The following is a 27,995-nucleotide window of genomic DNA, read 5'->3' on the forward strand; positions in this document are numbered from 1 at the left end:
CAAATACGTAAAAACATGGTCACCTTTAATCATAATCAAAGGAATGCAAGTGAAAACAAAAATGAATTTTCCATTTTCATTCACCAAATGGTTTGTGTTAAAAATAAATATTTTCTCCAGGGTTAGATAAACATGGTGCTTTGGAATCTCTTCTACTGTGGGTAGATGCATAAATCTGTAATCTTCCTGAAGGCACTGGAACAATGTGCATAAAACAGCTTAAAATGAACATAATTCTACAAAGTGTCCAACTGGGAGAATGAAGCACTCCAAGCAGTTCAATTGTGGTTTCCAAATTTTGGGAAAAGTATCAAAATACCAAAAAAAAAAGTGGACTCCTGGAAATGGCTACTTCAAGGTGGGAGGCAGGAAATGAAGAAGATGAGCCTGGAACTTCTTGTTGCATCAGATACAAGTGAGTGATTAAAGATACTGGGGTCATATCAAAAGGATACAGGAACCAACTGGTAGAGGCATCCACACATCAAACATGAAACAATTTGAACATCAGTGAGATACAACTTAAATGGATTTAAACATATTAAATATCTTGACAATCCCTATCCCCTAACTCATTGGTGACCAAGGCAAAATGCTAGGGAACCAAATCATTATTTTGAAAGACAATAAATAAAGAAGCATTTATCCTGCCTTTCCTTACTGTAACATGGGTAACCAAATAGTAGAAGGAGCATTTTTCTTCACAAAAATATTCTAGCTAATAAAGAATGGGATACTATATCATCATTTTGCAGTCCCTAATGAATAAATGTATTGATTAAACATCGGTTGCTGCCAAATCATGAGATACCTAAATATTATGTCTCTAAACTATAAGTGGTCTTATCAAAAAAATTGAATCTCAATCTGATTAATCTTCTAGATACCACCAATTTATAGGAAATACCAAAGATATTAAACTATACCTTCGGGCTGCAGCCAACAAAAAGCAGGATCTGAAAATTCTACAAGGCAAACAACCTCGTTTCTTCAAAAAATAAATTGCAAGAAAAAAAAGGATGAGGGGGAATGCACAGATTGAGACTTAAGAGACATAACAATCAATTGTAATTTTTGGACATTATTTGGATCCTGATAACTTTTTTTAAATTGACATTTATGAATTAGAAATTAAAACACTATCAGATATGTAATGGCATTAAGGCAATATTGTCGATTTTTTTAAGGACTGGAATTCTTTTCTAAAGTTGTTTTATACTTTAGAGATACTAAGATATTTATGGATCAAATAATATATGTGGGATTTACTTCAAAAATAATATGCAGGTCTGGGGAGTTAGTGGAATTACAGATAAAACAAGACTGGCTATGAGCTGATAATTACTGAAGCTGGTGATGGGGCACTGAACTACATTATAATATCCTGTGTATTTTTATACATGTTCAGATTTTTCATAACAGAAGTTTAAAAAGTATGTAGTTTTGATACAGCATTTCCACTTCTAGAGAGTTGTCTTAAAGATATATCACACATAAAATAGTTTATGTGCAAGGACATTATAGGATTGCTTGAAAGACCTAAAAATAATGAAAAAAAATGAAATTGATAAGGTCAAAAACTATGAAACACGATGGAATACTATGCAGCTGTTAAAAAGAACAAGGCAGTCATATATGTATTGATATGGTCCAATCTTCAAGGTGTATGGATAAGCAAAAATAGCAATGCATAGAGAGATTTGCTACCATCTATGTAAAAAATTTTTTATAAGGAGTATGTACAAATATAAAAATCAGGAAGTATGTATAAGAAATTGATAGAAGTGATTGCTATATAACAGGTAATGGGGTGCAAACGGCAGAAATAGTGTGGAGACTTATGTTTATATACCAAATTGTAACTTTGAAATCTTTATCCTGTGCATGTGTTTTAACTATTCAAAGTGACAATTTTTAATGTCATAGCGTTGAACCCCTCCAACTATACATCCTAATCATTAAACCATTTAAAGAAAAATTACATACAAAACACTGCTTTCTAATCCTTTGTAGGCAGTGGTGACACATGAAGAAAATGCAGGTGTTTTTACAGAACATTCAGGATGTCTGAGATGATGAGTGACATGTGGGGCACAATGGGCCCTCTACCCCAGACACTGCCTGGTGATCCCAAAGGCTGAGGGGATCCATTTCTTGAGATTTCTCAGATTCTTTCACAAGCCTTGATTCAGATGTCACTGAGGCTGGATCAAGGCTCTTTTCTCTGTCATTGTCATCTCCTGGAGTTACAATACCAAGATTCTAAAAGCATAATCCAGAACAAGTGAAATTCCAGACATTCCATTTAAAATTAGCTTCTTAACTTCAATAGATTGGATTAAATTAGCAGGAATTTTACTTATATTTATCTTTACAAAACATGATCATCTACAATTTACTTTTTGGAAGCTATCCTTGTCCATTTTTAATCAAAATTTTATTTAGCCTTTAAAATGAACTGTCAGCTTCTCTAGGGATTATCAGTTTCTTGAAGTTTCTACAGGAAAACTTTCTTTGAAGGAACAGAGCTCTAATTACTTTTTATGTTTTTTCACAATCACTGATTTATTCGGGTATTCTACACCTTCTTGAACCAATTTTGTTATTTTTGTAAAAATTCATTCTCTCTATATTTCAAATATATTAGAATAAAGTTATGCATGACCTACTTTTAAAAAAATCCATCCCTTTCCTCATTAATTGTAAATGTGTCTTCTCTGGATCCGACTTGTCAATCATTTATCTTATTATATTGTTAAATAAACAACCTCCAGATTAAGACTACTGTTGTTTTCTACTTTTCCTTCTATTTTTAATAATCATTCTTAGTGTTGACTTGGGTTTATGCAGCAAATTTTTCCTCACTTTTAGAGTTGATAATTCATTCAATGTGCTTGGTATATGATTTGCATTGACTAGGTGTTGGAGATCTATGTTAGGAGCACAAATCTCTTACCTTTAATCCTTGGCTTCTGACAGTACAGCTTTGGCTACACCAAACTGGTTTTGATATGCAAAACTTAGTCATTCATTCCTAGTTTGTAGTTTTAGATTTGATTTCTCTTGAAGGTAAACTTGGTGGTTTTAGATTTCTAGGTGGCAGATTTCTTTTGCCTACCATTATCTTTTTTTTTTTTCAGTTAAAAGATGGGGGACAATGCTTTATTGACTTCACTCTTATGAATGGGTAGCTATAGGTTCCCAGGACTAATCCTGAATTTCTAACCTTTTGAATGAAGTACTTCTCATGATAATTATATTTTATTAGTTTTTCGGAATGAATTATTATATAATGAGCAATTCTAAAGGCTTTCTGATACTTGATACATTCACAAAGCTCTCCTCTCATATGAACTCAACATTAATTAATACTGTTAACTAATGATAGCTAATATTTATTCAGCATAGCTTTATATAAAATATCTGACAGTCTTCACAAAAACTGTATTAGGTAGAAATAATTATTACTGCTTAAAAATAGGTAAACTGAGGAAGAGAGGTTGCATAATTTTCCCAATGCTATACAGTCAGTAACTGGTGGAAATGAAATAATGTTAAGTAAAGTATATGCCATGGCAAAGGCATACGCACAAAATATTTTAACAGGGTTATTTTCTATTAGGAATTCTCAGAATTTTAATATATACTGAATAGTAACAGAAGACTTTTTACATTCATATTAATATTTTTTCACCATAAATTCTCTGATGCATAGTAAACAGTGAGTGTGAGGCAAAAAGAATTCCTACATTTATTACATTTTCTTCTGGTAAGAGTTGTCTGATGTTCCATAATGGAAGCAACATATCAAGGTTTTCTGATATTAATTATACTACATCAGGCATTATCTAATATTGAGTCAAGTGTGAAGTCCACATAAAAGCTTTCCTATCTCTCTAACAGTCAAGGCTGTCTAACCAGTATGGATTCTGTAGTGTTCAATGAGCTGTGAGCCGAGAATAAAGGCCTGCCCACATTCTCTACATTCATACGGTTTGATCCCAGGATGAATTCTCTGATGTTCAGTAAGTTGTGAACTACGAATAAAGGCCATTCCACATTCTCTACATTGATAGGGTTTCTCGCAAGTATGAATTCGCTGATGATGAGTCAGTTGTGAAACACGAATAAAGGCTTTCCCACATTCCTTGCATTCATAGGGTTTGTCACCTGTATGAATTCTTTGATGTTGAATAAGATATGAACTACGACTAAAGGCCTTTCCGCAGTCTTTACATTCATAGGGTCTGTCACCAGTATGAACTCTCTGATGTCGAGTAAGTTGTGCGTGCTGTCTAAATGCCTTTCCACATTCCTTACATTCATATGGTTTCTCCCCAGAATGAATTCTTTGATGTCGTGTAACTTCTGAGCTATGAATAAAGCCCTTTCCACATTCCTTACATTCATATGGTTTCTCACCAGTATGAATTCTCTGATGTACAGTTAGTTGTGAATGCTGCCTAAAGGCCTTCCCACATTCTTTACACTGATAGGGTCTAGCACCTGTATGAATCCTCCGATGAACAGTAAGTTGTGAGCCACGAATAAAAGCCTTCCCACAATCTTTACATACATAGGGTTTCTCACCCGTGTGAGTTCTTTGATGCAGAATCAGTTGTGAATGCTGTCTAAAGGTCTTTCCACATTGTTTACATTCATAGGGTTTGACACCAGTATGAAGTCTCTGATGTAGAGTAAGTTCTGAAGTACGACCAAAGGCCTTCCCACATTCCTTACAGTCATAAGGTTTCTCACCTGTATGAATTCTCTGATGTTGAGCAAGGTGTGAGGCACGACTAAAAGCCTTCCCACATTCTTTACATTCAAAGGGCTTTTCACCAGTATGAGTTTTCTGATGTTGAATAAGGTGTGAGCCACGGCTAAAGGCTTTCCCACATTCATTACATTCAATCAGTTTCTTGCCAGTCTCATTGCTCTGATGTAGAGTGAGGGATGTATGATGCTCAAAAGTGGGTATGTTTTCATATGTGATTTTCACTTGCTTGAAATAGCACTCCTGATTTACTTGTCTTTCAAACTGGGCTCTGTATTCCCAGTCTTCTGTAAAACTGGAGCCCTCAAAGCTACAGCATTTAAGGCTTTCCATTAGCTCCCAACTGAATGATTCTACTTCAAAGATATCTTTTTGTGGAAATTTCTCACACCTGGACTCCAAGTCTGAAAAACATTAAAAAAAGTAAATACAGGCTGTTCTCCTAAGAGAAATAAAATTCTACAGTAGACTAGAGAGACAAAATGAAAATAATAACCATAAAAGGTGAATGGCTTATCTAAGTTTCAGATATTGCTGGGCAAGGTCTAAAAAGCATATGAAATCACAAATATGAGAGCTTATATGGTGCCTGAAGGGCAAGAAAATATATTAAGCTACAGGTTCCAGGAAACCTGTTAACAATGCAAATGACAGGAACCACCCCAGACAAAATTGAAATCTACAGGGGTAATGCCGACACGTGTGTGCATGTACCTGTGTATACATACATATCTATATATTTTAAAAGTTATATGTATTTTAAATGAAATAAAATTCATGTCATATAAAATTTGCCATTTAACCATTTTAAACAATTCAGTGGCTTGTAATAAATTCCCCATATCCTGGAACCATAGCCACTATCTAACTCTAAAACATTCTTATCCCTTCAAAGAGAAATCCTGTTCTCCTTGAACAGTCACTCCCCATTTCTCTGGCCCCTGAAAATCACTAATGGCAGGGAACCACTAATTTTATCTCTATGAATGCCTCTTCTGGGAATTTCATATAAATAAGGCATCTATATTTTTAACACTTTTTACCACATGATGCCGATGCCAATCAAAATGAAAATCTCTATTTAAACTTTTTCACAGACTTCCCACTACACTTAGAATAAACTCTAAACACACTGCCATGGTTCACAGGCTCTTGGCAAAGCAGGCACCTGTCTTTGTTGTCACACTGTCTCAACCAAGGACAAGGCATCTTAATATTGAGCACTCTCTACTCCCCTTTCTATGTACCAATCACAGGCCTCCTTTGAACATCTAGAACAGATCTAGGTCTTTGCCATCTTAGCCCTCTCATTAGGTTCTAATTATCAGGAATCCTGTCCTGGGCTCTTCGTATGGGTGCTTTTCTCATCCTTCAGGTCTCAGATTAAAACTTTCAAAAAAGTTTTCAGTCAGATAACTGATTCTCTCTCCCACATCTTATAACTCTTTTATCAGTTGTAATTACATTTTCATTTACTTATTATCTGTTGATCTGTTTCTTTTCTTGCTCCCAAATCTCCCCAAAGGCAGAAATAGCATCTTTTTCATTAGCCACTGTCATCAAAACCTGGCCTATAATTGGCTTTTAATAATGGATCGTTTGATGAACGAATATCGGATTATAGAGCTAGACCAATGGAACAAAAATAGAAAGGCCAGAAATAGACTGCAGTTTATATGGAAATTAAATTTATTATAAAGGTTATATCTCAAAGGGGAAAAGGATAGTTTTTGTAATAATGTTGAGGTAACTGAATAGTCATTTGGAAAAAGATAAAAGTGGATCCATACGTTATGTTGCCGTATACCAGAATAAACTCCAGAGTTTTAATGTTAAAAGAAAATAGAAACCATAAAAATACCTGAAGGAAACATAGTGCTGTTAACTTAAAAATAAGAAAGGCTTTTGAAGTGAGAGGCAACAAAGTGTTTGAGATTAATAAGAATAGCTATTTGGGAATCATTAATTTAGGCAAAAGCCCAAATAATGTTTTAATTTAGCTCAAATAAATGCTTTGTTGCCTCTCATTTCAAAGGGCCTATTTATTATTATTATTTTTTAAAATTTGTTTATTTAAATTAGTTTCAAGTACACAGTACATTGCTTAGACAGCTATATAGTTTATAAAACGATCCCCCCAATTGCTCCCTCTCTCCCCAGCCCTCTACAGAGCCATCATATTAATGCTAATTGCATTCCTTCTGCTGTGCTCCCCATCCACGTGAACAACTATCAACTACTAATTTGTACTTCTTTAACCCTTCATCCCATTTGCCCAGTGCCCCATTCCCCCTCTGTCTGTCACCAAATTGTCCACTATATTTGTGAGTCTGTTTTTGATTAGTTTGCTCTTTTTGTTCCTTTGATTCCACCTGTAAGTGAAATCATGTAGTGTTTATCTTTCTCTGTCTGACTTATTTCACTCAGCATAATAACTTCTAGGTCTATCCATGTCATTACAAATGGTAGGATTTCATTTTTTTTAGTGGCTGAGTAATATTCCATTATATATATGATCTATTTATTTTTTGTTAACATATCTGGTGTAATCAAACAGGATCTTAAGTGGCCTCACCTTCATGGGCCAGCATCCTCTTGAACTGGCTATGGTAACTACAGAGCCACTTTTGTGGTCACACTGTTTAACTGGCTTTAAAAATTAAACACCTACATACATTAAAAAATATAACAAAAAACTAACCTAAATGCCTTTTAGTATCATGTGATCTAAAAAATATTTAACATTAAAATTGATTTAAGTTAGTTGGTTTAATCAAAACAGACATGTCTTTAAAAATTACTAACATTTAATATAAAAATTAATGTTTTCAATAAAAATGATATGAAGATATGTTTTATTAAAAAATAACAATAATTTTGTCCTGGTTAGTTCAAAATTTTACATTATGTATTAAGCTAGTGAAACTGTTTATACAGATATTTTTAAAAATTAAGCTTTAATATCAATGTTGTACTTACATAAAGCTAAAACTTGATCTTACTTCTGTGCTAAAAAAGCACAAAAATTTCCTATACTATTGGTATGCTTAATAAGATTATAAAAAGACCCACAGATCTTGTTTCATTTAAATGATTTCCTGTGACATTGGACTTAAAGAGAATTTTATGAATTTGACCTCAAAGGCAAGGGAAGTAAAAGCAAAAATAAATGAATGGGACTACATCAAAATAAAAAGCTTCTGCTCAGCAAAATAAACTGTCAACAAGATAAAGAGACAACCATCCGAATGGGAAAATATATTTGCAAACAACGCCTCCGATAAAGGCCTAATATCCAAAATATACAAAGAATTCATTCAACTCTATAACAACAAAAAAACAAATGATCCAATCAAAAAACGGGCAGAGGACCTGAACAGACACTTCTCCCTAGAGGACATACAAATGGCCAACAAACATATGAAAAGATATTCAACATCGCTAGCTATTAGGGAAATGCAAATCCAAACCACAATGAGATACCATCTCACACATGTTAGAATGGCTATAATCAACAGGACAAGTAAATATCAAATGCTGGAGAGGATGCAGAGAAAAAGGAATCCTTACACACTGCTTTTGGGACTGCAAATTGGTACAGCCACAATGGAAAACAGTATGGAGGTTCCTCAAAAAACTAAGAATTGATCTACCATATGATCCAGCAATCCCACTGCTGGGTATTTACTCATAAGACTTGAAAACCTGTATCGAGAAAGATATTTGCACACCGATGTTCATAGTAGCATTATTCACAGTGGCCAGGACATGGAAGCAACTGAAGTGTCCTACGATAGATGATTGCCTAAAGAAGCTGTGACACATATATACAATGGGATGTTACTTAGCCATAAGAAGAGATGAAATACTTCCATTTGTGACAACATGGATGGACCTTGAGATAATCATGCTAAGCGAAAGAAATCAGACAGAAAAAGTTGAAAATCACATGATATCACTTATATGTGGGATATAAACCTAAAAGCAACAAATGAACAGGACAGAGACTCATAGACATGGACAATGGGCTAGTGGTTACCAGAAGGTAGGGAGTTGGGGAGGAGGGGAGAGGTAGATGGGGTAAAAGAGGTCAAATACAGAGTGATAGGGGAGGGTGAAGTGGGTAAAGGGGATCAAATATATGGTATCTGAGGGAAACTGGACTTTGGGTGGTAATTAGTAGAATATATAGATGTCAAATTATAATGTATACCTGAAAATTATATAATTGTATTAACCAACGTCGCTCCAATAAACTTAATAAAAATAAATAAATGATCTCCTGTGCTCTTTATCATCAGATCTTTAATTGTTCCAGTACACTTAGCCTTCTTAATATAAAAAAAACTAAAATTTTACTAACGTCTATGTAACCTTCTATATTTGTTTTAAAAATCATTTATTGTCATTTTGATTAAATAAATAACAGTCCTGTCTCATAATGACCTATGATTTTATTTGACCAAATATTTTTAAACTTTTGGTATGTTTGACAAAGCTTCCTAAGATTCAAAAATTAAAGTCTTTTTCTTGACCTTTGAGATTTTTAAAAACTTTGGAGTATTTCTAGAAGATTCCGAAAACATTTTTAAAGATTTATTCTTTCTCTCATAAAAGAAAAAAAATCAAACCAATCAGGCCTATTTAGTAGGTTACATTACATAGGAAGTGTTGTCAAATAATGCCAAAAAAATTAGTCTTTTTCTGTCTCTTAAAGTTGAAGCCCTTATCGTGTCTTTAAAATATAAATACTCAGGAACTAACCAAAACATTGCTCACAAAGACTGAAAAAAATAGCCTTTCTAAAGTACAGACTACTGCATACATTCCTTTACAAAACTGATTTGTAAAAAAGCTTTGGTTATTTACAAAACTAAAAAATAATAATGATAAAATAAAACAACTATGTATAAAAAATAAAATGTATGTTTTCAGTAGAGAAAGATATGAAACAGAGATGTACTTCTGGCTGAAGGAAAAAAATGTTTTTTAGATTAAAAAAGATATGAAGTACATTTTTTTTAGTAAAAAAAGTAATTCTGTCCTAGAGTAAAATGATTGTTTCTAAATTTAAAAAAAGGTTAAACAAAAACTAAAAAGTATATGCATGTTACAAAAAGTTTACGTGTTACAAAAGGTGTATATATTTACAAAAGGTACATGGAGGATAGACCTTAACAAATTTTTATATATGGTTAAGCTAACTAAGATTAGAATAGCTAAGTCAATTATATTATCTATATGTACATATATATGTAAACTCTCTCTAAACCATTAGCCATGGCCATTTTTAAGTCTTTTGTCATTTACGGACAATTATTGTTTTACTCTGATGTTTTTACAAAAATGTTTCTACAAAGATGTTTCACCTTCAGGGAAATTCATAGAAGACGCGAAACTCTCTAAAATGCAGAACTTTCAGGTACTCCTGACTGATATGTGACCAAATTTAAAGATGCTGATGTTTGGATTTATGTTTCCCAGTTTAAAGAAAGCTCTTACACCTAAATAGATTGCTCAAACAGAGAATTAAAAATTTTTAAATTAGTAAAAAACAGAAGAAACAACATCTGTTGTGAATAACTAACCCAAGATTCTGGACCAGGCCTGTATAATCTGGACCAGGTCTGTACACCTTCCTTTTTTTCCCTTTTTCTCTTTTTTCCTCACTTTAGTCCCTTCCTATCTCGCAAAGAGTATATGGGGCCAAGTACTCATTGTAATAGTTATTGTTTCCTCTTCCTCTTAAATTCTGTCTGAAAAGATAACATTTGACATCATCTTTAAATGTACTTCACAAGTGATAGCCAAGGATGTTTAATGCTTGGTGATGTCAGCCCTAACTGAAGGTACCAGATTTAAAAGAATACTTTTTCCCCCAGGCAGGTATTACAATGACTGTCACAGAAACAGCTAATCAAAAAAATCTTTAATTTCCCTTATGTGTGTTAAATTAAGCAATAGAACTGCTCTTAATCATATCCTTGCTAAGCAAGGTGAGGTTTGTTTTGTTATTAATACCTCTTGTTGTACATAGATAAAACATCTCTAGTAAGATAGAGATAAAACTAGATAAAATCCAGAAACAAGCCAAATGATTAAATACAGTATCTACTAATATCTCATAGTTCTTTAATATCTTCAACTAACTGCCCTAAAGTATTGCCTTCTGGTTCAGATCTATTCTTCAAATTGGACTAAACAGTTTGTTTATTATAAGAATCTTTGTTGTTAGAAATCTTAGTCTTGCATAGCTCAATGTTATAAAGATACCACTCTGATTATGGTGGTTCAATATTTTGAGATGATAATAAGGCTTATGAGACTTAAAACCTCAAAAGACTACAGATGTTTGCCCTTAAAAAAACATAGTAAAGCTTTCCTCTGTTCCTGCACTCTTGTCACTCAAATGTGGCCCGAGGCTCCTATGAAAAAAACAACAACCTACTTTCCTTTCCCTCTTTCACAGGACATGACATACCAAGAATGAGCCCTCCTGGCAACGAGGAATAGGCAATGGCATGACATACCCTAAATGAGCCACCTGACAATGGAGGACCAATAATAATTGATCAATGCTGCTTTCTGAAGACTGATCAGAGATGCTTTCAAGGAAAGATCTTGAGCAAAAGGGGAAAATATAAAAAATAATGTAAATGGAGCCACTTTAAAAAGAAACCAGAGCTGCCATGCCAGAGGAACTGCCTTGTATGTCTTATGCCTCCAATCTTTGGAATGTTATAAGAGGACAAAATAACCTTTGGACTGGGCATAAGCAACCTGTGCCTTGCAAAAGAACAGTCTACAAAGATAAGTACAAAGATAACAAGAAAGCAGTTGTTATGACTACTTTCAAAAGGATCCCTAAAACATTGTTCTTTCTCTTTTTCTTATAAAAGAAAAAATAAGTTAAACCAGGCCTATGGACTGAAAATTAAAAACAGTTTAGAATTAATGTCACTATGTCATGTTATCTGCACCAACAGAAATGCCTTGGTTCTATTAATGTAATTGTCTTCCTTTGTCATAAATACCCAATTGCCTTTGTCTCCTAATCAGGACATTATTTGGGTTTTTGCCTGAGTTAATGATTCCCAAGGAGCTAGTCTTATGGATCTCAATAAATGCCTGTTGCCTCTCACTTTGAAAGGCCTTTATTTTTAGGTTAACAGTAGCTTACTTTATAATCTAGGTATAGGGAAACTTTCTAACAATGAAACAATGACAAAATCCAAAAGCAAGAAAAGATTGATAAATTTCACTAAAAAATGGTGAAAAACAAAACCAAAAAACTTACACATGGACAAAAAACACCAAAAGCAAAATCAAAAAAAGACAATTGAGAGAGAAAATATTTGAAACTTGTATTATAGTTAATGGAATGATGTTCATGAATTATAAAAAGCTCTTAAAAACTGAGAAATATCCTCAAAAAGATAAACACACAATTACCACCCTATCCTAGGAATATACCCCAAAGAAGTGAAAACAGGGGCCAAGATACTACACACCAATATTCACAGCAGCATTATTCACAATAGCCAAAAGGTGGAAAGATCCCAAGTGTCCATCAAGAGATGAATGGATAAACAAAATTTGATCTGTCATAAAATGGAATGTTATTTGGTCTTAAAAAGGAATGAAACTGTGATAAATGGTAAAACATGAACCTTAAAAACATTACCTTAAGTGAAATAAGTCAAATGCAAAAGGTTACATATTGTATGATGCCACTTCTATGAGGTATCTAGGATAGGCAAATTCATAGAGACAGAAAGTAAAATGGAGGTTACGAGGGGCTGGAAGGAGGGGAAAATGGGGAGTTATTATTTAAGGAGTATGAATTGTATAGTTAAAAATGGTCAAACTGGTAAATTTTATGTAACATTTATCACAACTTAAAAAATCTAATGAAAAAAGTGGTTTTTTTTTTCACCCCAGAACTACAAGGAATCATATATACCCACCAATTATTCTGTGAAAGATAATACTTGTTATGGAATAAACAGCAATGGGCTTACTGGAAATTAATATAGAATTTTAGTGGAGTCACAGAGGGTAGGACTCCTCCCCCTGAAAAGATATCTATATCTGAATTCCTGGAACCTTTGAATTTATTACGTTACACAGCAAGTGTAAATTAAGTTGAAGATGAAATTAAGGTTGCTATTTAGTTGACCACGAGATGGGGAGATCCTGGATAATCTGAGTGGATCCAAAGTAATCACAAAGGTCCTTATAAATGAAAGAGAGAGGTGTCAGAGTCAGAGAGAGAGAGAGAGAGATCTGAAGATATTATGCTGCTGGCTTTGAAGGTGGAAGGCTGGAAAAGTCAAGAAAATTAGAGCCTTCAGAAAGGAATGCAGCCCTGCAGACACTTTGATTTTACCCCAGTGAGATGCATTTTGGATTTCTAATCTCCAGAACTATATGAATAAATGTGTGTTGTTTTAAGCCACTAGCTTTGTGGTAATTTGTTACAGAAACCACAGGAAATGACTAGAGAAAGAAACAACTGAGTAATTCATCATAGTATCATACCTGTTCAATCTTATCCTTGGCATCCACTCCCCTAAGGAAATGTAGGCTACAGCCAAAGCAAAGAGAAGCCAGAAATTTGGTTCTTGGTTTTTGAGCTTTGTAGTACAGAAGTCTTGGTGATTTTCGGCTGGCAAGTATAATTTTGATTATATTTCTCCTTACATATGAACTTTCAATTATGTCTCTAAATCAGGCACTGCCAAACATTGTCTTTTCTTTAGGACCAGATGGCAAATATTTAGGCTTTGTGGTCCAAGAGGCAAAAATGAGGATATTATATAGGCACTTACATAACAAAAGATAAAACAAATATTACCAAATAGTTATCAATGGAATTCAAATAATTGATATTATACTTAAATGATTATTATTTTTGAAATTCAGGTGTATGAATGAGAATAGTAGAATTCTTTTCTGGGGAGGTAACATTTCACTTAACCTGAGTTCAAGGTTAGTGCTCTCCAGCACTAGAATTAATGGCATATGTTTCTCTGTTAGTGTGGCTCTGTAATGAGATTTTATGTATTTCATCTTGAAAATGTTTCATATAGGTAGTACTGCCAAATACTGATATCAAGCCATAAGCATTATGATTTTAATTGTGTATATGCATCCCTTAGAAGGCATTTACAGAATTTGATAGTTTTACAGGCCACAGTGTACAGATGACTGATTTATATCATACTGTTGGTGAAGAATAATACACACTATAAATTTGTGAAATATTATAAAGACAACAATAGTATGAAACTAAAATTCCAGATCATTAAAACAAAATAGAGTGGGGTGAAGATAAGAGTGAATCTAGGTAGGGATCAAAAAGTTTTTCTGTAAGGGACCATAAATGTTTTAGGCTTTGTGGTCCATATAAGGTTTCTGTCACATATATATATTTTGAAATCCTTTTAAAATGTAAAAACAGTTCTTGGCTTGTGAGTGGTACAAAACACTGGTCATGGGTTGGATATGACCCATGAATTATAGTATGCCAACCCCTGGCCTAGAGTATAGGGAAGTAAAAGATGGTAAAGGTCTTACTGTGCTCAGAAAAAAATTCAAAGATACTATTTCATATCATTCTCCAATAAAAGAAACTAGGGAACCTTTGAGGAATGGCTGATTTCAGGGATGAGGGCAGGAAAAATGTAAGATACATGCAGAATATGCTGTGGTACAGAAAATAAAAAAATACTAATGAATGAAAACATACTGAGAGAGCACAGAAGCCAACCTGAAGGAGTTCCCAATGGTTAAAGCTTGAACAATTGAGCAATAAACTAACAATGACAGTATTGGGCTATAACCCAGACTACAATACCCATGACCCCATATTGATAGAAACAAATCACTGAATAAATAAACAAATGGGAGAGGGAGTAGGGGCAGCTCTTCCTTACAGAAGAATACCAATTAGTAAATGGAGTTTTAATGAGGGACGTAGAAAATTTGCACTAGGCAATACTATTGTTACAGACAAGATCCCCCAAAGGGTGTTAAAATCACTAGGCAAAATGTATAGTCAAAGTATCTCCCCCTAGATAATTACCAATTACAGATGGAAAAATAGTAACTTTGCAGGGGAAAAACATGAGATACCCTACTTCAACTAAGTGATCAAGGGTAACAGCACCATTAATAAGCCATCTTAACATCAAGTAACCCCTGATATAGTGCACAGAAGTTGATCATATCACAGAGACACACATAACATCAGTTCTGTGGTATTCCTGACAAAGGTGCATTATATCAGTCTAATCATGAGAAAATATCACACACACACAAGGTGAGAGACATTCTCCAAAATAGTACTCATCAAAAGTATTAAGGCCCTGAAAGACTGAAGAATTGTCACTGATTGAAGGATGTTAAAGAGACACAATTACTCAATGAAATGTGGGATCTGAGACTGGATCATGGGACAGAAAGATATTAGAGAAAAATCTGATAAAAATCTATTAACATCTGTAGTTAACAGTATTACATAAAGTTAATTTCCTGGTTGTGGTAATTGTACTGTGGTTAAGTAAAATGTTAACATTACTGGAAGCTGAGTGAAGGGTATGTGGGAATTCTCTGTAATAATTTTGCAAGTTTTCTATAAGCCTGAAATTATTTCAAAATATAAAAAATTAAAAAAAAACTTTATGACAAAGAAAAAAATTCTATTTTATTCCTGAGGTAGGTAGATAAGTTTAAGCATAGTTTTAAAAGTTAAATGAAAGACTATTCTATTACAAACAGGTAGTACAATTTCAAAATCACTTGAGGGTAGAACGAGTGGTAATAAAATGTGAGCAAAACAGGAATAGCTGGAAATAAGAATGAGGAACAGAGAATATAAAATAAAATGGCAGGAATAAGGACACATTATCACAATAAACAAGAATGAACTGAATTCCCTTATTAAAGTCAAAGAATCTCAGAATGATTCAAAAAGAAAACTCTAACAGAATCCTAATTACCATGGACACACTTACAATATTGGCAATAATTTAAAAAAAAGACGGTAAGCAAAGACATGTCAATTTTTAAGTCAACAAAAAGAAGGCATTTGATATTATCAGAAAAAATAAAATTTAAGGTTAAAAGCACTAAGCGGAAAAATAAAGGATGGGCTGTACAGATAAAACTACAAATTGCAATGAGGATCTATATTTCATCTTCATAAAACTATAAAATGTAGTAGCAAAACATATGATACATCTCTCAGAATTTGATAGCACAGCTATGGAGAAAGTTAAAAGACATGCAGATTCTAAATTATGTAATCAAAAGGTTTATAGTTAAATAAAGAGGTGAGGGCCTTATCCAAAAAATACTAGTTTTAAATATATGTGGAGCATTTTCCAAAGCTAGAACAATCTGACTTATTGACAATATTGGAAGAGAAAAGGCAGTGGATTGATTTCTTCTTTGGGATGAGATAAAATTCCTGCCAAAATAGAATTCCACACTCAGTAAAACTATCCTATGAAATAGAATTCCACACTCAGTAGAATTCCACATCCCTGAATGTCACCAATCCCTGCAATGAAGAATATGGAATGAAGACATTTTTCATGTGGTCAAAAACTGAATTTGTCAACAGATTTACACAAAAAGAAATTTCAAGGGTATTCTTCAGAGAAAAAATGATCCCAGATGAAAATAAATAATAACAATAGCAGATTAGTCAGAAGTTGAGCAGCTGACAAATATAAAAAGGTTCCGATACTATCTAGCAAGGGCCAATTAATAATACTTGCTAACATTTATTTAGTGGTCACTATTGCCTGACATTGTTCTGGGCATTTTCATATTATTACTAGTGGATACAAAAGCCACAATAACTACATGAGGCAGGAATTATTTTTATCTCATTTGCAGGAGAAAACTGAAGTACAGACAATTTAAACAATTTACCTAAACTCACAGATCTAGTAAGCAGCAGAGCCAGAAAATGAACTCTGGCAATCTGACTCTAGTCTGTCCTCGGCCACTACACATCCTTACTTTTCACAAGTTAAGAGAATGAATTAATTACTGAATTAAGTAGAGTGAGAAGCTGTTTTTTTAAGGAATGCAGAGACTTTCAGAAAAAAAAGGATGCAAAGTACGGGTAAAAAGCCTGCCACTAGGGAAGATGGGGGCACATTCCTTTTTGAAATGGGAAGAAAATACAAGAGAAGAAAGAACAGAGAGGACTTAATAGGGGTAAGGGCAAGTTTCCCTTGGGAGCTGCTGCTGACAAGGTCTTTGTTTTTCATGTCTTAATATCTTGGGCTTTTATTCCTGTTTTTGGTAGAGCTCTGAGGGGACTTTCCAGATAAAAACTTGAGTTATTGTTATCAGTTGATTCACTCACTGGGCTATTATTCCCAATGACCTCCCCCGTTGGATCAACCCTTGCTCACCTGAGCCCCACGGTCCAGTTATGTCATTTGCAATCATCCAGGGTTCTTTCCCTTGCTCCAATAAGGAGATGACATCAGGCTTAGAAATGGAAAGCCCTGTTTATAGGAAAAGAAATGGGGAATGATCATGCTGTTCCAAAATTCAAACTTTGTCTCTTGGTCACCAAGGAAGAGAGACAATTACATTAAGGAAGATAAGAAGGTTGTCCAAAGGATGGGAAGATGGAGGTGCCAATGGAACTACACATTTACACTTCTGCAAAGCACAAAACAGAGCTTGGGAACAGAGTAGAAATTCAGACAAAAACTTTTAAGTCCCCCTAGATATTCGCCATGAAGAAACCAGAAATTCCAGAAGGCTAGTCCTGAATTATTTGGAGCAGATAACAATAGTAGCTATCGTCCATCTGCCCTCTCTTTCCTCCCTACTCTACTCCTTGCTGTTTCTGGTCATCCCCTGTGTCCAGACCACTTAACCACAAGGATTATATTATTATAATGGGCCTACCGTTTTTTCACTGGGTTTGGCAGATGGAAAGCATCAGCAGGTAGGAGGAGACAGAATTCAGGGTTTTTTATCCCTTGCTCTCCTTTGACCCAGGAGTTCTGGAAGGAGCTATTGCTGCTGCCAGCCAGGCCATTCTCCATGACTCTAGCTCTCACAATCTTCCACTGGCAGTGTTTCCTCCCTTTACCCCTTCTGGCTGGAGGTAGTAACAGCCTCCCACTGTTTGTCCCTGGGAACCTTATTGCCCATCTGGCCCTGTATTATGCAATATCCTTACCTAGTGAGACCAAGTTACCAAAGTTCTCCAAAGTCACATCCTTGTACAAGTCCCTCTGGGTAGGTTCCAGGCACTTCCATTCTTCCTGAGAGAACTCTACAGCCACATCCCTGAATGTCACCAATCCCTGCAATAATAAACCCACGAATTACTAGTAAATAAAAGGACTTTTTAATTTTTTTCACTCATAAAAATAGTATAATGACCCCCATAAATCCATCACTCTGCTTCAACAATTAACAAGACTTTGCAAATCCTGTTTCATCTCTTCCCTTTTATTTTCTACCCCTGGTGTATTTTGTGGCAAATCTCACATACTGAACACAATAGTATATTGCCCACAAATGCTTTAGTATCTAACAGATCAGAATGTTTTTAAAGTATAACCAGAATGTCATTATCACATTAGTAGCATTAACAATAATGTTCCTAGTAACTAGACCAGTTTCAAATTGCCCCAATTTTCTCAATAGTGATTTTTTACAGTTGGGTTTATTTGAATCAAGATTCAAACAAGATCCACACATTATGTTTGGTTGATAGGTTTCCTTAAGTCTCTCAAATCTCTAACAGTCCTCACAGACCCTTTGAAAATTTTCTTGCTATTTATTTGTTAAAGAAACATTTGAATCGGTAGAATTTCCTACGTTTTGAATTTGGCCAATTGCATCTTCATACTGTAGTTAAACATGTCATTCTACTTCCATATTTTCTTTGAAAAGGTAGTTAGATCTGGAGTCCTGATGGACATATTTTTTGGGGGGGGAAGTCATAAATATATCAGAGGTGGTACTGTGTACTTCCTGTACTGTCCCATTAGGAAGCATATAATGACTGATTGTCTCATTTATAATGATATAATGAGGTTAAAATTGATTAGTAAGTACATTTTTTAACAATCTAATCCATCCAGGAAAATGTTTTTAAGATGGAAATGAAGGGTGTTGTAGGAAGGAGGTGATAAAGCAAGCAAGCACGCTAGGGGTGAACACCTATGTTATAAAGGAAGTATAAGAACCAAATCTATATGACTAAAGGCCTACAGGCTTTTCTGTGGCTACAGATAAGAAAGACCTTCATACAGCAGGACTCTTCTATTTTCCACAAGGTCTAGGAATGAGCAAAATTTAGTTAAGTGGGTTCTTATAAATAAATGAAATAGCATATACAAAATAGACAGCAAACATGGGCCTAGCAAGTAATAGTCTTCCTTTTTACCATTTTATCCCTTGAGATAATAAAAAATCCAAAAAGTTGTATAAATCTCTTATCTTAAAATAAAGAATTTACACAAGTTTTAAATCTATCCTGAAGACTCAGGGCATAATTAGTTTGTGGTACAACCTAGGTTATACCTTCCCCTTCAGGATGTGCTTGGGATGATGCAGAGGGTGGTTTAGCTGCCACAATGCTGGGGGAGGTTGGGCTGAGGAGCAGGCAGTGATATTAGTACTGGCATCAGGAATGTTAAGTGTCCTGAATTATTTGGGCTATGTATCCATGATGGCCTCATACACAAAAAGAACTATACTGCTGAAAATGACAACAGTGTCCCTACTGCTCCTGTTTGTTACATACATAAGTATATTTTTTGTTATGGTAAATTTTATAATAAACACAGGAATTTTTATTTGCTACATAATACTGTGCATTATGTCCTATAAGATATAATCTTTCTATTATTTTGGGGCATTTAGCTTAAACAAGATTTGTAAAATCTTCAGTTTATTATAAACTTAATATTATCTATTATCCTTCACTGTCCATTTTTCCTTGTTTGTGAAATAAGCTGATGGAGGTGTACTTCAGTCAAATAAATATGTCCACAATCGACATATATTGTTCAACTTCAAAATGGACCATTTTATAGATACTTGTCTCATAAATTCCCTTGCAAGACTAAAGAACTTTTTAAATTAAAAAAATTTTTCAATTACAGTTGACATTAAGTATTATTGTATATTAGTTTTAGGTGTACAGCATAGTGGTTAGACATTCATATAATTTACAAAGATCCTCCTGACTGGTCTAGTACCCATCTAGCACTGTAATTAGTCATTATAATATTACTGACTATATTCCCTATATCCCCATGACTAATTTGTAACTACTAATTTGTACTTCTTAATCCCATTTCCTTTTTTATCCAGACCCTCAACCCTCCTTCCATCTGGCAACCATCAGTTTGCTCTCTGTATCGATGAGTGTTTCAATTTTGTTTGTTCATTTATTTTCTTCTTTAGAGTCCACATATAAGTGAGGCCATACGGTATTGGTCTTTCTCTGTCTGAGTTACTTCTCTTAGCATAATACCCTCTAGGTCTATCCATGTTGTGGCACCAAAGAACTTTTGATAGTGTGAAATGTTTTATGATTTTTCAAGAGGAGAAGGGGTGACAAAAAATAAAATTAAAAAAAAACCAACACCTAAGTTAATGGAAAAGATCCAAGTTATCTTTGGCCCCATTTAACTATGGTTCTGATAAGGGAGGCTCTCAAGAGAATATATTTTTGTTTCACTGGTACTCTGGTAAAAGCACTATGTACATATGTGAACACTGTTGAAGAGAGGGCCACTAAGGGAGGTGGAACACCATCACTCATTCCCTGGAATGGAGGAATTGGGACCAGGTTACTGAATGGGGCTCAGTGAAACAGGGAAGTTTCAGGATAAGAACACAAACGTTCATATCATGTGGAGGGAAGACAGGTGTTATTTCAAGGAGAGAGAAAATTTCAACTTACCTGGGCCATGGCTTTTAGAACTACCTGACTTGCTCAGATTTCTCTAGGCTCTTCTCTTGGACAAATACGGAGTCCTGAAAAAGCAGAGTAGAGGGAGAAGAGACAAATTTCTCATATTGAGCTTGCCTCACACTCCTATATAAACGAGCTGAAAACAATTGTACTTCCAATGTCCCCGCTTTGCTTCCCTTGCCCTCCCCTCGTCCCACCACACGACAGTAATTCTAAGAACTACAGAGTTAACAAAGCCTAGCCCCTTCTTAAACCCCAGGGAAAACAAAAGATGTATTCAAGGTAGATGTGCTCCAGCAGAGACACAGAATCCATGACTTCAGCAAAAGAAGTTCAGCCCGGACAGTCCCTTATCTTGTTGCTGCTAATCTATATCCTAGAAGGGGCCTAGATAGCTCCCACCTGTTCCAAACAGATCTTCCTTTGCGGCTGCAGCAAGAAAGATCATAACTCAGATGCATCCACTTTATTCTCTAAGGATGAGGACAGTGCTTACAGGCTAGCAGCACAGCATACCTGGCAGACCAAATCTTTTGAAAAAGACATTCTTAAAACAAAGTCTTTCAGCTTCTCTGGGCTCAACAAGCATAAAGTTTTGGGTAGCTCCCTGGCTTTACTTTCTCCTTCTAAGTACAAAAGGGGGCCATACCACCAGAGGCTTTGTCAAAGCCTCCAGCCCGAGCTAAACTCACCAGACAGGAGCAAGAAAACCACAGTAACACAAGAATCTTACAAGCACACCTGCACATTCAGAATAGTGAGTGACCTGAGTGAGAACTCAATTTGCAGCAGCCCCTTGGCCCAGCACTCCTAATTTTCCATTTAAACCCTTTCTGTTGCTTTCCTGCAGAACACTGCTTCCTCACTGGCTGGCAGTTGCTGAGGCTAGAGTTCTGTGGAGAATAGCCTGTACCTCAAGAGAATGAGAACTCAGGGGTTTTAAGGAGAGTAGTAAGGCTGGTTTTAATTAGAGGTGCAAGAAGCTTCCCATGTGAGGGTGTCAGAAGGAAGACTAATTTAATCAATGGGGCGGTGTCAAGGAAAATTTCCTAAAATTATAGAACATAATTTGGGGCCTAAAAATCAGAGAATTTCAATAGACAGAAAAGGGACAGAAGAGCATTCTGAGCAGTGAAGTGCAATGGCAAAGCAGTGGACCAGAAACATACGGTGTGTTTGCAGAAAATCATTTGAAATGACTTTTAGTTTCAGGAAAGGCCTAGACCAGTGCAGTCCAACAAACGTTCTGTGATGATGCAAGTCTGTCCTGTCAATAATGTAGCCATTAGGGAGTTCCGCTCAGAATGGTGAAGTAGGTAAACACTATGCATGCCTCCTCTCAAGACCACATCAAAATTACAACTACAGAACAACCATCATTGAGAAGCACCTGAAGTCTAGCTGAAGGGAAGTCCTCCAACTAAGGCTATACGGAAAAAGCCACACTAAATGGTAGGAGGGGTGGAGATGGGGAACAGGCTGGTACCACGCTTGTGTGTGGTGGTTAAAAATCAAGAGGGCTATGCTGCAGAGGTCCCACCTGAGGAACAAGGGGTCTGAGCCCCACACTAGGTTCCCCACTCCGGGGTTCCAGTACTGGAAAGAGAAATCTCCACAACTTCTGGCTATGAAAACCAGTGAAGATTATGGCTATGTGATACGGAGGGCGTGAATGGAGTCCCAGGCGATTTTCTTAACAGGCCTGTGCAGGGACTTACTTGCTGATGGAGTCTTCTTACTCTGGACTCAAAGGCTGGGGCAGCTGCTTGAAAGTTGCCAGGGACAAATAGGGAGGAACTGAATTGTCTGGCTTCAAGGTGAGGGCTGGAGGGGCACCTTTCTTCCAAACATAAGTGCTGGCAGAAGCCACTGTTCCTTTGTTGAGCCCTCCCCTCACCCAGCATGCAGAAGCACGCAGCTGCCATATCGGAGTTGCATCAACCCTGCTAGCACTGTTCGCCCCACCCTGGTGTTTCCTTGAGACCCTGCCCCACCCAACTTGTGAGCACACCAAAAACACTTACAGTGGCTTTTCCATACAAATGGCTTGTCTTGGCTCATGCGGCAGACTTTCCTAAAATCTCTCGAAGGTTCGCGAACCCCAAATAAGAATCATCTGGCTTTGGCATACCATGTACCTCTTGCTAAGCAGCCCCAAGCCCAGCACTAGAAGCCGCCAGGCTTCACTGGTGATTTGACTTCTCCCGGGCACCTCCAAGCCCAACACAAGTAGCAACCATCTGCAAATCACTTTGTAGCTCATACCAAGAGGCCCCAGGCAAGGCATAGGTATCAGCTGAACTTGGCCTGCCACAGAGACCCTCCTGTGCTGGCTGGAAAATTACTGCTTGGCTATGTCCACGGGAACATAGGCTGTCACTCATAGGAACATAACATTCTAACAATAAGCTTTCTGCTCTGTACCTCCGCTTGCATACCCAACCTGTGAGTCGACAGGTAGTGAATAGAAGAAAAATAGACCTTTGTGTTTAGACAGAATGAAGAATGGAATTTTTGGCTTAAAAACCCTGTACCTCTACATTTCAGGGCTGCTTAATTTGGGGTCTGCATACCCCTGGTAGACCCAGCTGGCTGAATAAAGAGTGGGTTTCCTATAATTCACTGCTTTCTGGTGGTCCGTGTGTCTTTCGGGGGCTGGCAGCTACAACACTCCCAAGAGGCTCCAGAATCAACACACCTGGTGGTCAGTTTCAGACAACACCAAAGCGTCACCTAATCACCTCCCAAAAAGACACACCTGAAGAGTTGACTCAGCAGGCACCAGAGCCCTGCTAAAGCAAATCCTGCTCTGTATACAACAGCTCCTCTACTGTAGTCACCTGCCAGTCCTCATGACCAATCACCTTGAGGGTCAATCCCTCCCATTGATGTGCAAACAGCAACCAAGGCAGAACTATAACAGGAAGGCACACACAACCCATATGAGGAACACACCTGGAACAACACCCAGCTCAGGTGACCAAGGAGATTTCAACACTGGGCTCCACAGGACACCTACATAAGGCCACTCTACTAAGACGAAGAGACACAGCAGCCCTACCCAATACATAGAAACAAACAGAGAGAGGCAGCCAAAATGGGGAGATGAAGAAACATGTCCCCAATGAAAGAACAAAGTTCCAGAAAAAGAACTAAACAAAATGGAGATAAACAATATACCAGATGCGGAATTCAAAACATTGGTTATAATGATGCTCAATGATCTCTTGAGAACTTCAACAGGAGGTAGGAAGCATAAAAATGGAGATAGAAAATATAAAAAAGAACCAGTTGGAAATGAAAAATGCAATAGCTGAAATAAAAAATACATTAGAAGGAATCAATAGTACATGAGACAGAGAACTGAATTAAGAATTTGGAAGATAAGGTAGCAAAAAATACCAATCAGAACAGCAACAAAAGAATACAAAAAAATGTGGACATTTTAAGGGGTCTCTGGTACATCAAGTGTACCAACATTTGCATCATAGGGGTACCAGAAGAAGAGAGAGGGCAAAGGATTCAAAACCTATTTGAAGAAATAAACATGGAAAACCATCTTAACCTGGGGAAGGAAGTACACATACAAGTCCAGGGAGGCCAGAGAGTCTCAAACAAGATGAACCCCAAGAGGCCCATACCAAGACACATCATAATTAAAATGTCAAAGGTTAGACAAAGAGAGAATCTTAAAAGCAGTAAAACAAAAAGTCAGTTACCTGTGAGGAAGTTCCCATAAGACTGTCAGCTGATTTCTTAACAGAAACTTTACAGGTCAGAAGGGCACAAAATATTCCAAGTGATGAAAAGCAAGGACCTACAATCAAGATGACTCTACCCTGCACGGCTATCATTTAGAATGAAAGGACAGATAAAGAGCTTCCCAAACAAGAAAAAGCTAAAGGAGTTTATCACCACCAAACAAGTATTATAAGAAATATTAAAGGGACTTCTTTACAAGGTAGGAAAAATAAAAATAAAAAATTCGAATAAGAAAATGGCAATAACTACATATTTTGCAACAATTTGTTTCAATGTAAGTGGATTAAATGTTTCAATCTAAAGACATAGGGTGGCTGAATGAATAAGAAAACAAAACCCTTACATATGCTGCCTATAAGAAACTTCAGACTGAAAGACACACACAGACTGAAAGTAAAGGGATGGAAAAAGATAGTTCATGAAAATGGAAATGGAAAAAAAAAAAAGCTGGGGTAGCCATACTTATATCAGACAAAATAGACTTTTAAATAAAGGCTATAACAAGAGACAAAGAAGGACCCAGTAATCCCACTTCTGGGTATTTACCCTAAGAAACTCAAAATATTACTTTGAAGAGACATATGTATCCACATGTTCACTGCAGCATTATCTACAATAGTCAAGATTTGGAGACAACTTGGGTGTCTATGAATGGACAAATGGATAAAGAAGAGGTGGTACATAGATGCAATGCAACATTACTCAGCCATAAAAAAAAAGAATAAAATCTTGCCATCAGCAACAATGTGGATGGACTTGAAGAATATTGTGCTGAGTGGAGTAAGTCAGAGAAAGACATATGTCTTATGATTAACACTTATATGTGAAATCTAGAGAAGAGAATAAATGAACAAACAAAACAGAAACAAACTCAGAGAGTATTTTAATGGTTGCCTGATCAGGGAAGGGTTGGGGGAATGAGTGAAGGAAGGGAGGGGACAAGAGGTACAATTTGTTAGTTACAAAATAGCCATGGGGATATACAGTATGGCATGGGGAATATAGTCAGTAGTATTGTAATAACTATGCATAGTGTCAAATGGATACTGGATTTATTGGGGTGATCACTGTGTAAGTTATATAAATGTCTAATCACTGTGTTGTACATAAACTATTACAATATTGTATGTTAACTATAATTGAAAAAAATAAAAATAAAAAAAAATTAGTAGGTGGAAGTAGGATGAGAAACAGGGTATATAGACTTAAAGTATTTCTCCATAAGACACGTTAATTATAATGGAAAAGTAGTGGAACACTACTGTAACCAAGTGATTAAAGTTAACACCACTAATAAGAAGACAAGTTGACTTTCTGGATCTCCTGATACGATGCACTGAGAACACATCACTTTTGTGGTATTCTTGCCTCAAATGCATTATCTGAATTTAATCATGGAGATGCATCAGACAACCTTAAATCGAGAAACATTCTACATTGCAGAATTTATGAAATAAATGGCCAGGTCTCTTCAAAAGTGTCAAGGTCATGAAAGACAAAGAAAGACTGACAATCTGTGCCAGATCAGGAAGACTGAGGCGGCTTGCTAACTGCAACACATGATAGTCGATTAGATCCTTGCCCAGAAAAAGGACACTAAGGGACCAATAAAATTTGAATAAGGTTTGTAGACTAATAGTGTATCAATGTTAATATGCTGGTTTTGATCATGTACTATAATTAAGATGTTAACATATAGAGAAGCTAAGAGCATAAGAATTCCATTTTTGCAACAGTTTTAAGTCTAAATCTAATTCAAAATGAAAAGTTAAAAAAAAATTTAAATGAACATGAGATGTACAGGGAGCAAGGAGGATGTGGGCTTTTCCGTTTACCTCTAAGACACCCAGTAATTTACTCCAATGGTACATACTGAAGACCAGGTCAGGTTGGTGGGGAGGGTGGAGAGTGGTGATGGTCTCTGTTAGGCAAGAAGTTTCAGAAGGAGGAAAGAAAAGCACTACTTAGAAAACAAAGTTTCAGGGAAAGAACCTGATGCACCTTGAACTTGACTTGTGGATGTTCAATAGTGATTCTTTCCTTCTCTCAATCTCTCCCATGGAGAAAATTCAAGAAAAAGAAATTATGAGGGACCAAGACATTTTTGAAGGGTCATCTCCCGACTCTTCCACACAGAGGAGGGAGGTCAAAGAAGATTGGACATTATGCCCAATCCCGGTGTTACAGATTAAGGCTGAGGTTATCACTGCCTCAGGCCCCTTTCCAGGCTCTGACAGTGATTGGAGCACTGGAGTCGCAGGTCACACTCACGCACTTGGTGCTGCACAAACGGTCAGTGTCACACAAACACAACCACACATCAACTCTTGAGACACAGGACACAACCACACAATCACAGACACCTCCACACTCTTATACATAATCATAATCTCACATGTAAGATACAGTCAATCTCACCACTGTGACACACAAAGTGGCTCCTTTAGTCACAGACTCCCTACATCAACACCTACAAATGTCCCACACAGTCACAATCACATACCCACTTAAGGGAGACACACAATCACTGGCACTCTACTCCAGCCCACTCAACGTCAACTATTCATAACTGAACATTTACTCTGGAGACACACACTGACACACTCACACAAGCAAAGCCATTCCACACTTGCGCTCCCCAAAAGACACAACGGGGATACACAGTGTCACTACAGTCACAGACACACGACAATTGCACATGGTACCACATATATCATGAAACCAAAACCCATATATCCACTTTGGAGACATGCAATCAAAAACACACAGATACCCTCACCCATCACACATTTACAACTACTTTGGCACCACCCAAAAACAAGGAGTATGCTCACACATATACAACAAGGACACAAGCAGTATTACCCCACAGTGACGAGGACCCCACACTCCAACACAGTATCACACATCATTACACAAACATAACTAGACATACACCCTGGAGACAGACACACTCTCAAGCACCCAACCACACCTGGTCACACCACAAAGCCACAAGGACTCAATCAGAACCTAGACCTTCAGCTCGCTACCGCCTGCACGAACAAACCCGAAGCTCTGGACACGCCCCGTCCCCGCCCCGGACTCCCAGACCCCTCACCTTCTGCCTCCCCTCGGTCGCGTCCGGGTCCCAGCGGAGCTAACGATCTCGCCAGGGCGTCGAGACATAAGGTTGGGCCGCTGTGATCTCTGGGAAACGTAGTCCATAGCCTGACCAGCCAGACAAAATGGCATCTTCGTACTTCAAAGTCTGAACTTGGCGCATTTGACACCGCCCAGGAGGCTTCAAAGAGGGAGTCTCCGCCCCAAACCTCCCACCAGCCTTAAGCTAATTTTCTTCTAAGGTTGGATTGGTCACCCGGAGAGGTCCATAATCACAGGAAGAGACAGCTAAGTTCCCGTAGGCGAGACAGAGTGTCGACCAGCAAAGCCTTAAGGGAAATGTAGTCCAAGGCCGGAAAAGTGGTGCTGCTGTTGATT

At 36.7% G+C, this 27,995-nt stretch overlaps 1 protein-coding gene across 1 annotated transcript; it reads right to left on the reverse strand.

The window, feature by feature from the left end:
• Positions 1-8: 8 nt before the first annotated feature.
• Positions 9-27,981, reverse strand: ZNF565 (zinc finger protein 565). The gene is made up of 5 exons (XM_016119635.2): positions 27,616-27,981; positions 20,742-20,815; positions 17,997-18,123; positions 17,212-17,307; positions 9-5,181 (listed from the first exon to the last, which is right to left on the reverse strand). The coding sequence occupies exons 2-5, from the start codon at positions 20,748-20,750 to the stop codon at positions 3,914-3,916; spliced, it is 1,500 nt and encodes a 499-aa protein (XP_015975121.2). The 5' UTR covers positions 20,751-20,815; positions 27,616-27,981; the 3' UTR covers positions 9-3,913.
• Positions 27,982-27,995: the final 14 nt, after the last annotated feature.

Source organism: Rousettus aegyptiacus, unplaced genomic scaffold (genome assembly GCF_014176215.1).
Source record: "Rousettus aegyptiacus isolate mRouAeg1 unplaced genomic scaffold, mRouAeg1.p scaffold_m13_p_14, whole genome shotgun sequence".
NCBI classification, from domain to species: domain Eukaryota; kingdom Metazoa; phylum Chordata; class Mammalia; order Chiroptera; family Pteropodidae; genus Rousettus; species Rousettus aegyptiacus.

Excerpts from the sequence above, each read along its gene's own strand:
- ZNF565 (XM_016119635.2), bottom strand. Across the intron at positions 17,308-17,996 it reads TGGTAACTTGGTCTCACTAG|GGCTTTCCATTTCTAAGCCT; the intron begins GTAAGGATATTG and ends TCCTATAAACAG. Across the intron at positions 5,182-17,211 it reads AACTGGACCGTGGGGCTCAG|ACTTGGAGTCCAGGTGTGAG; the intron begins GTGAGCAAGGGT and ends AATGTTTTTCAG.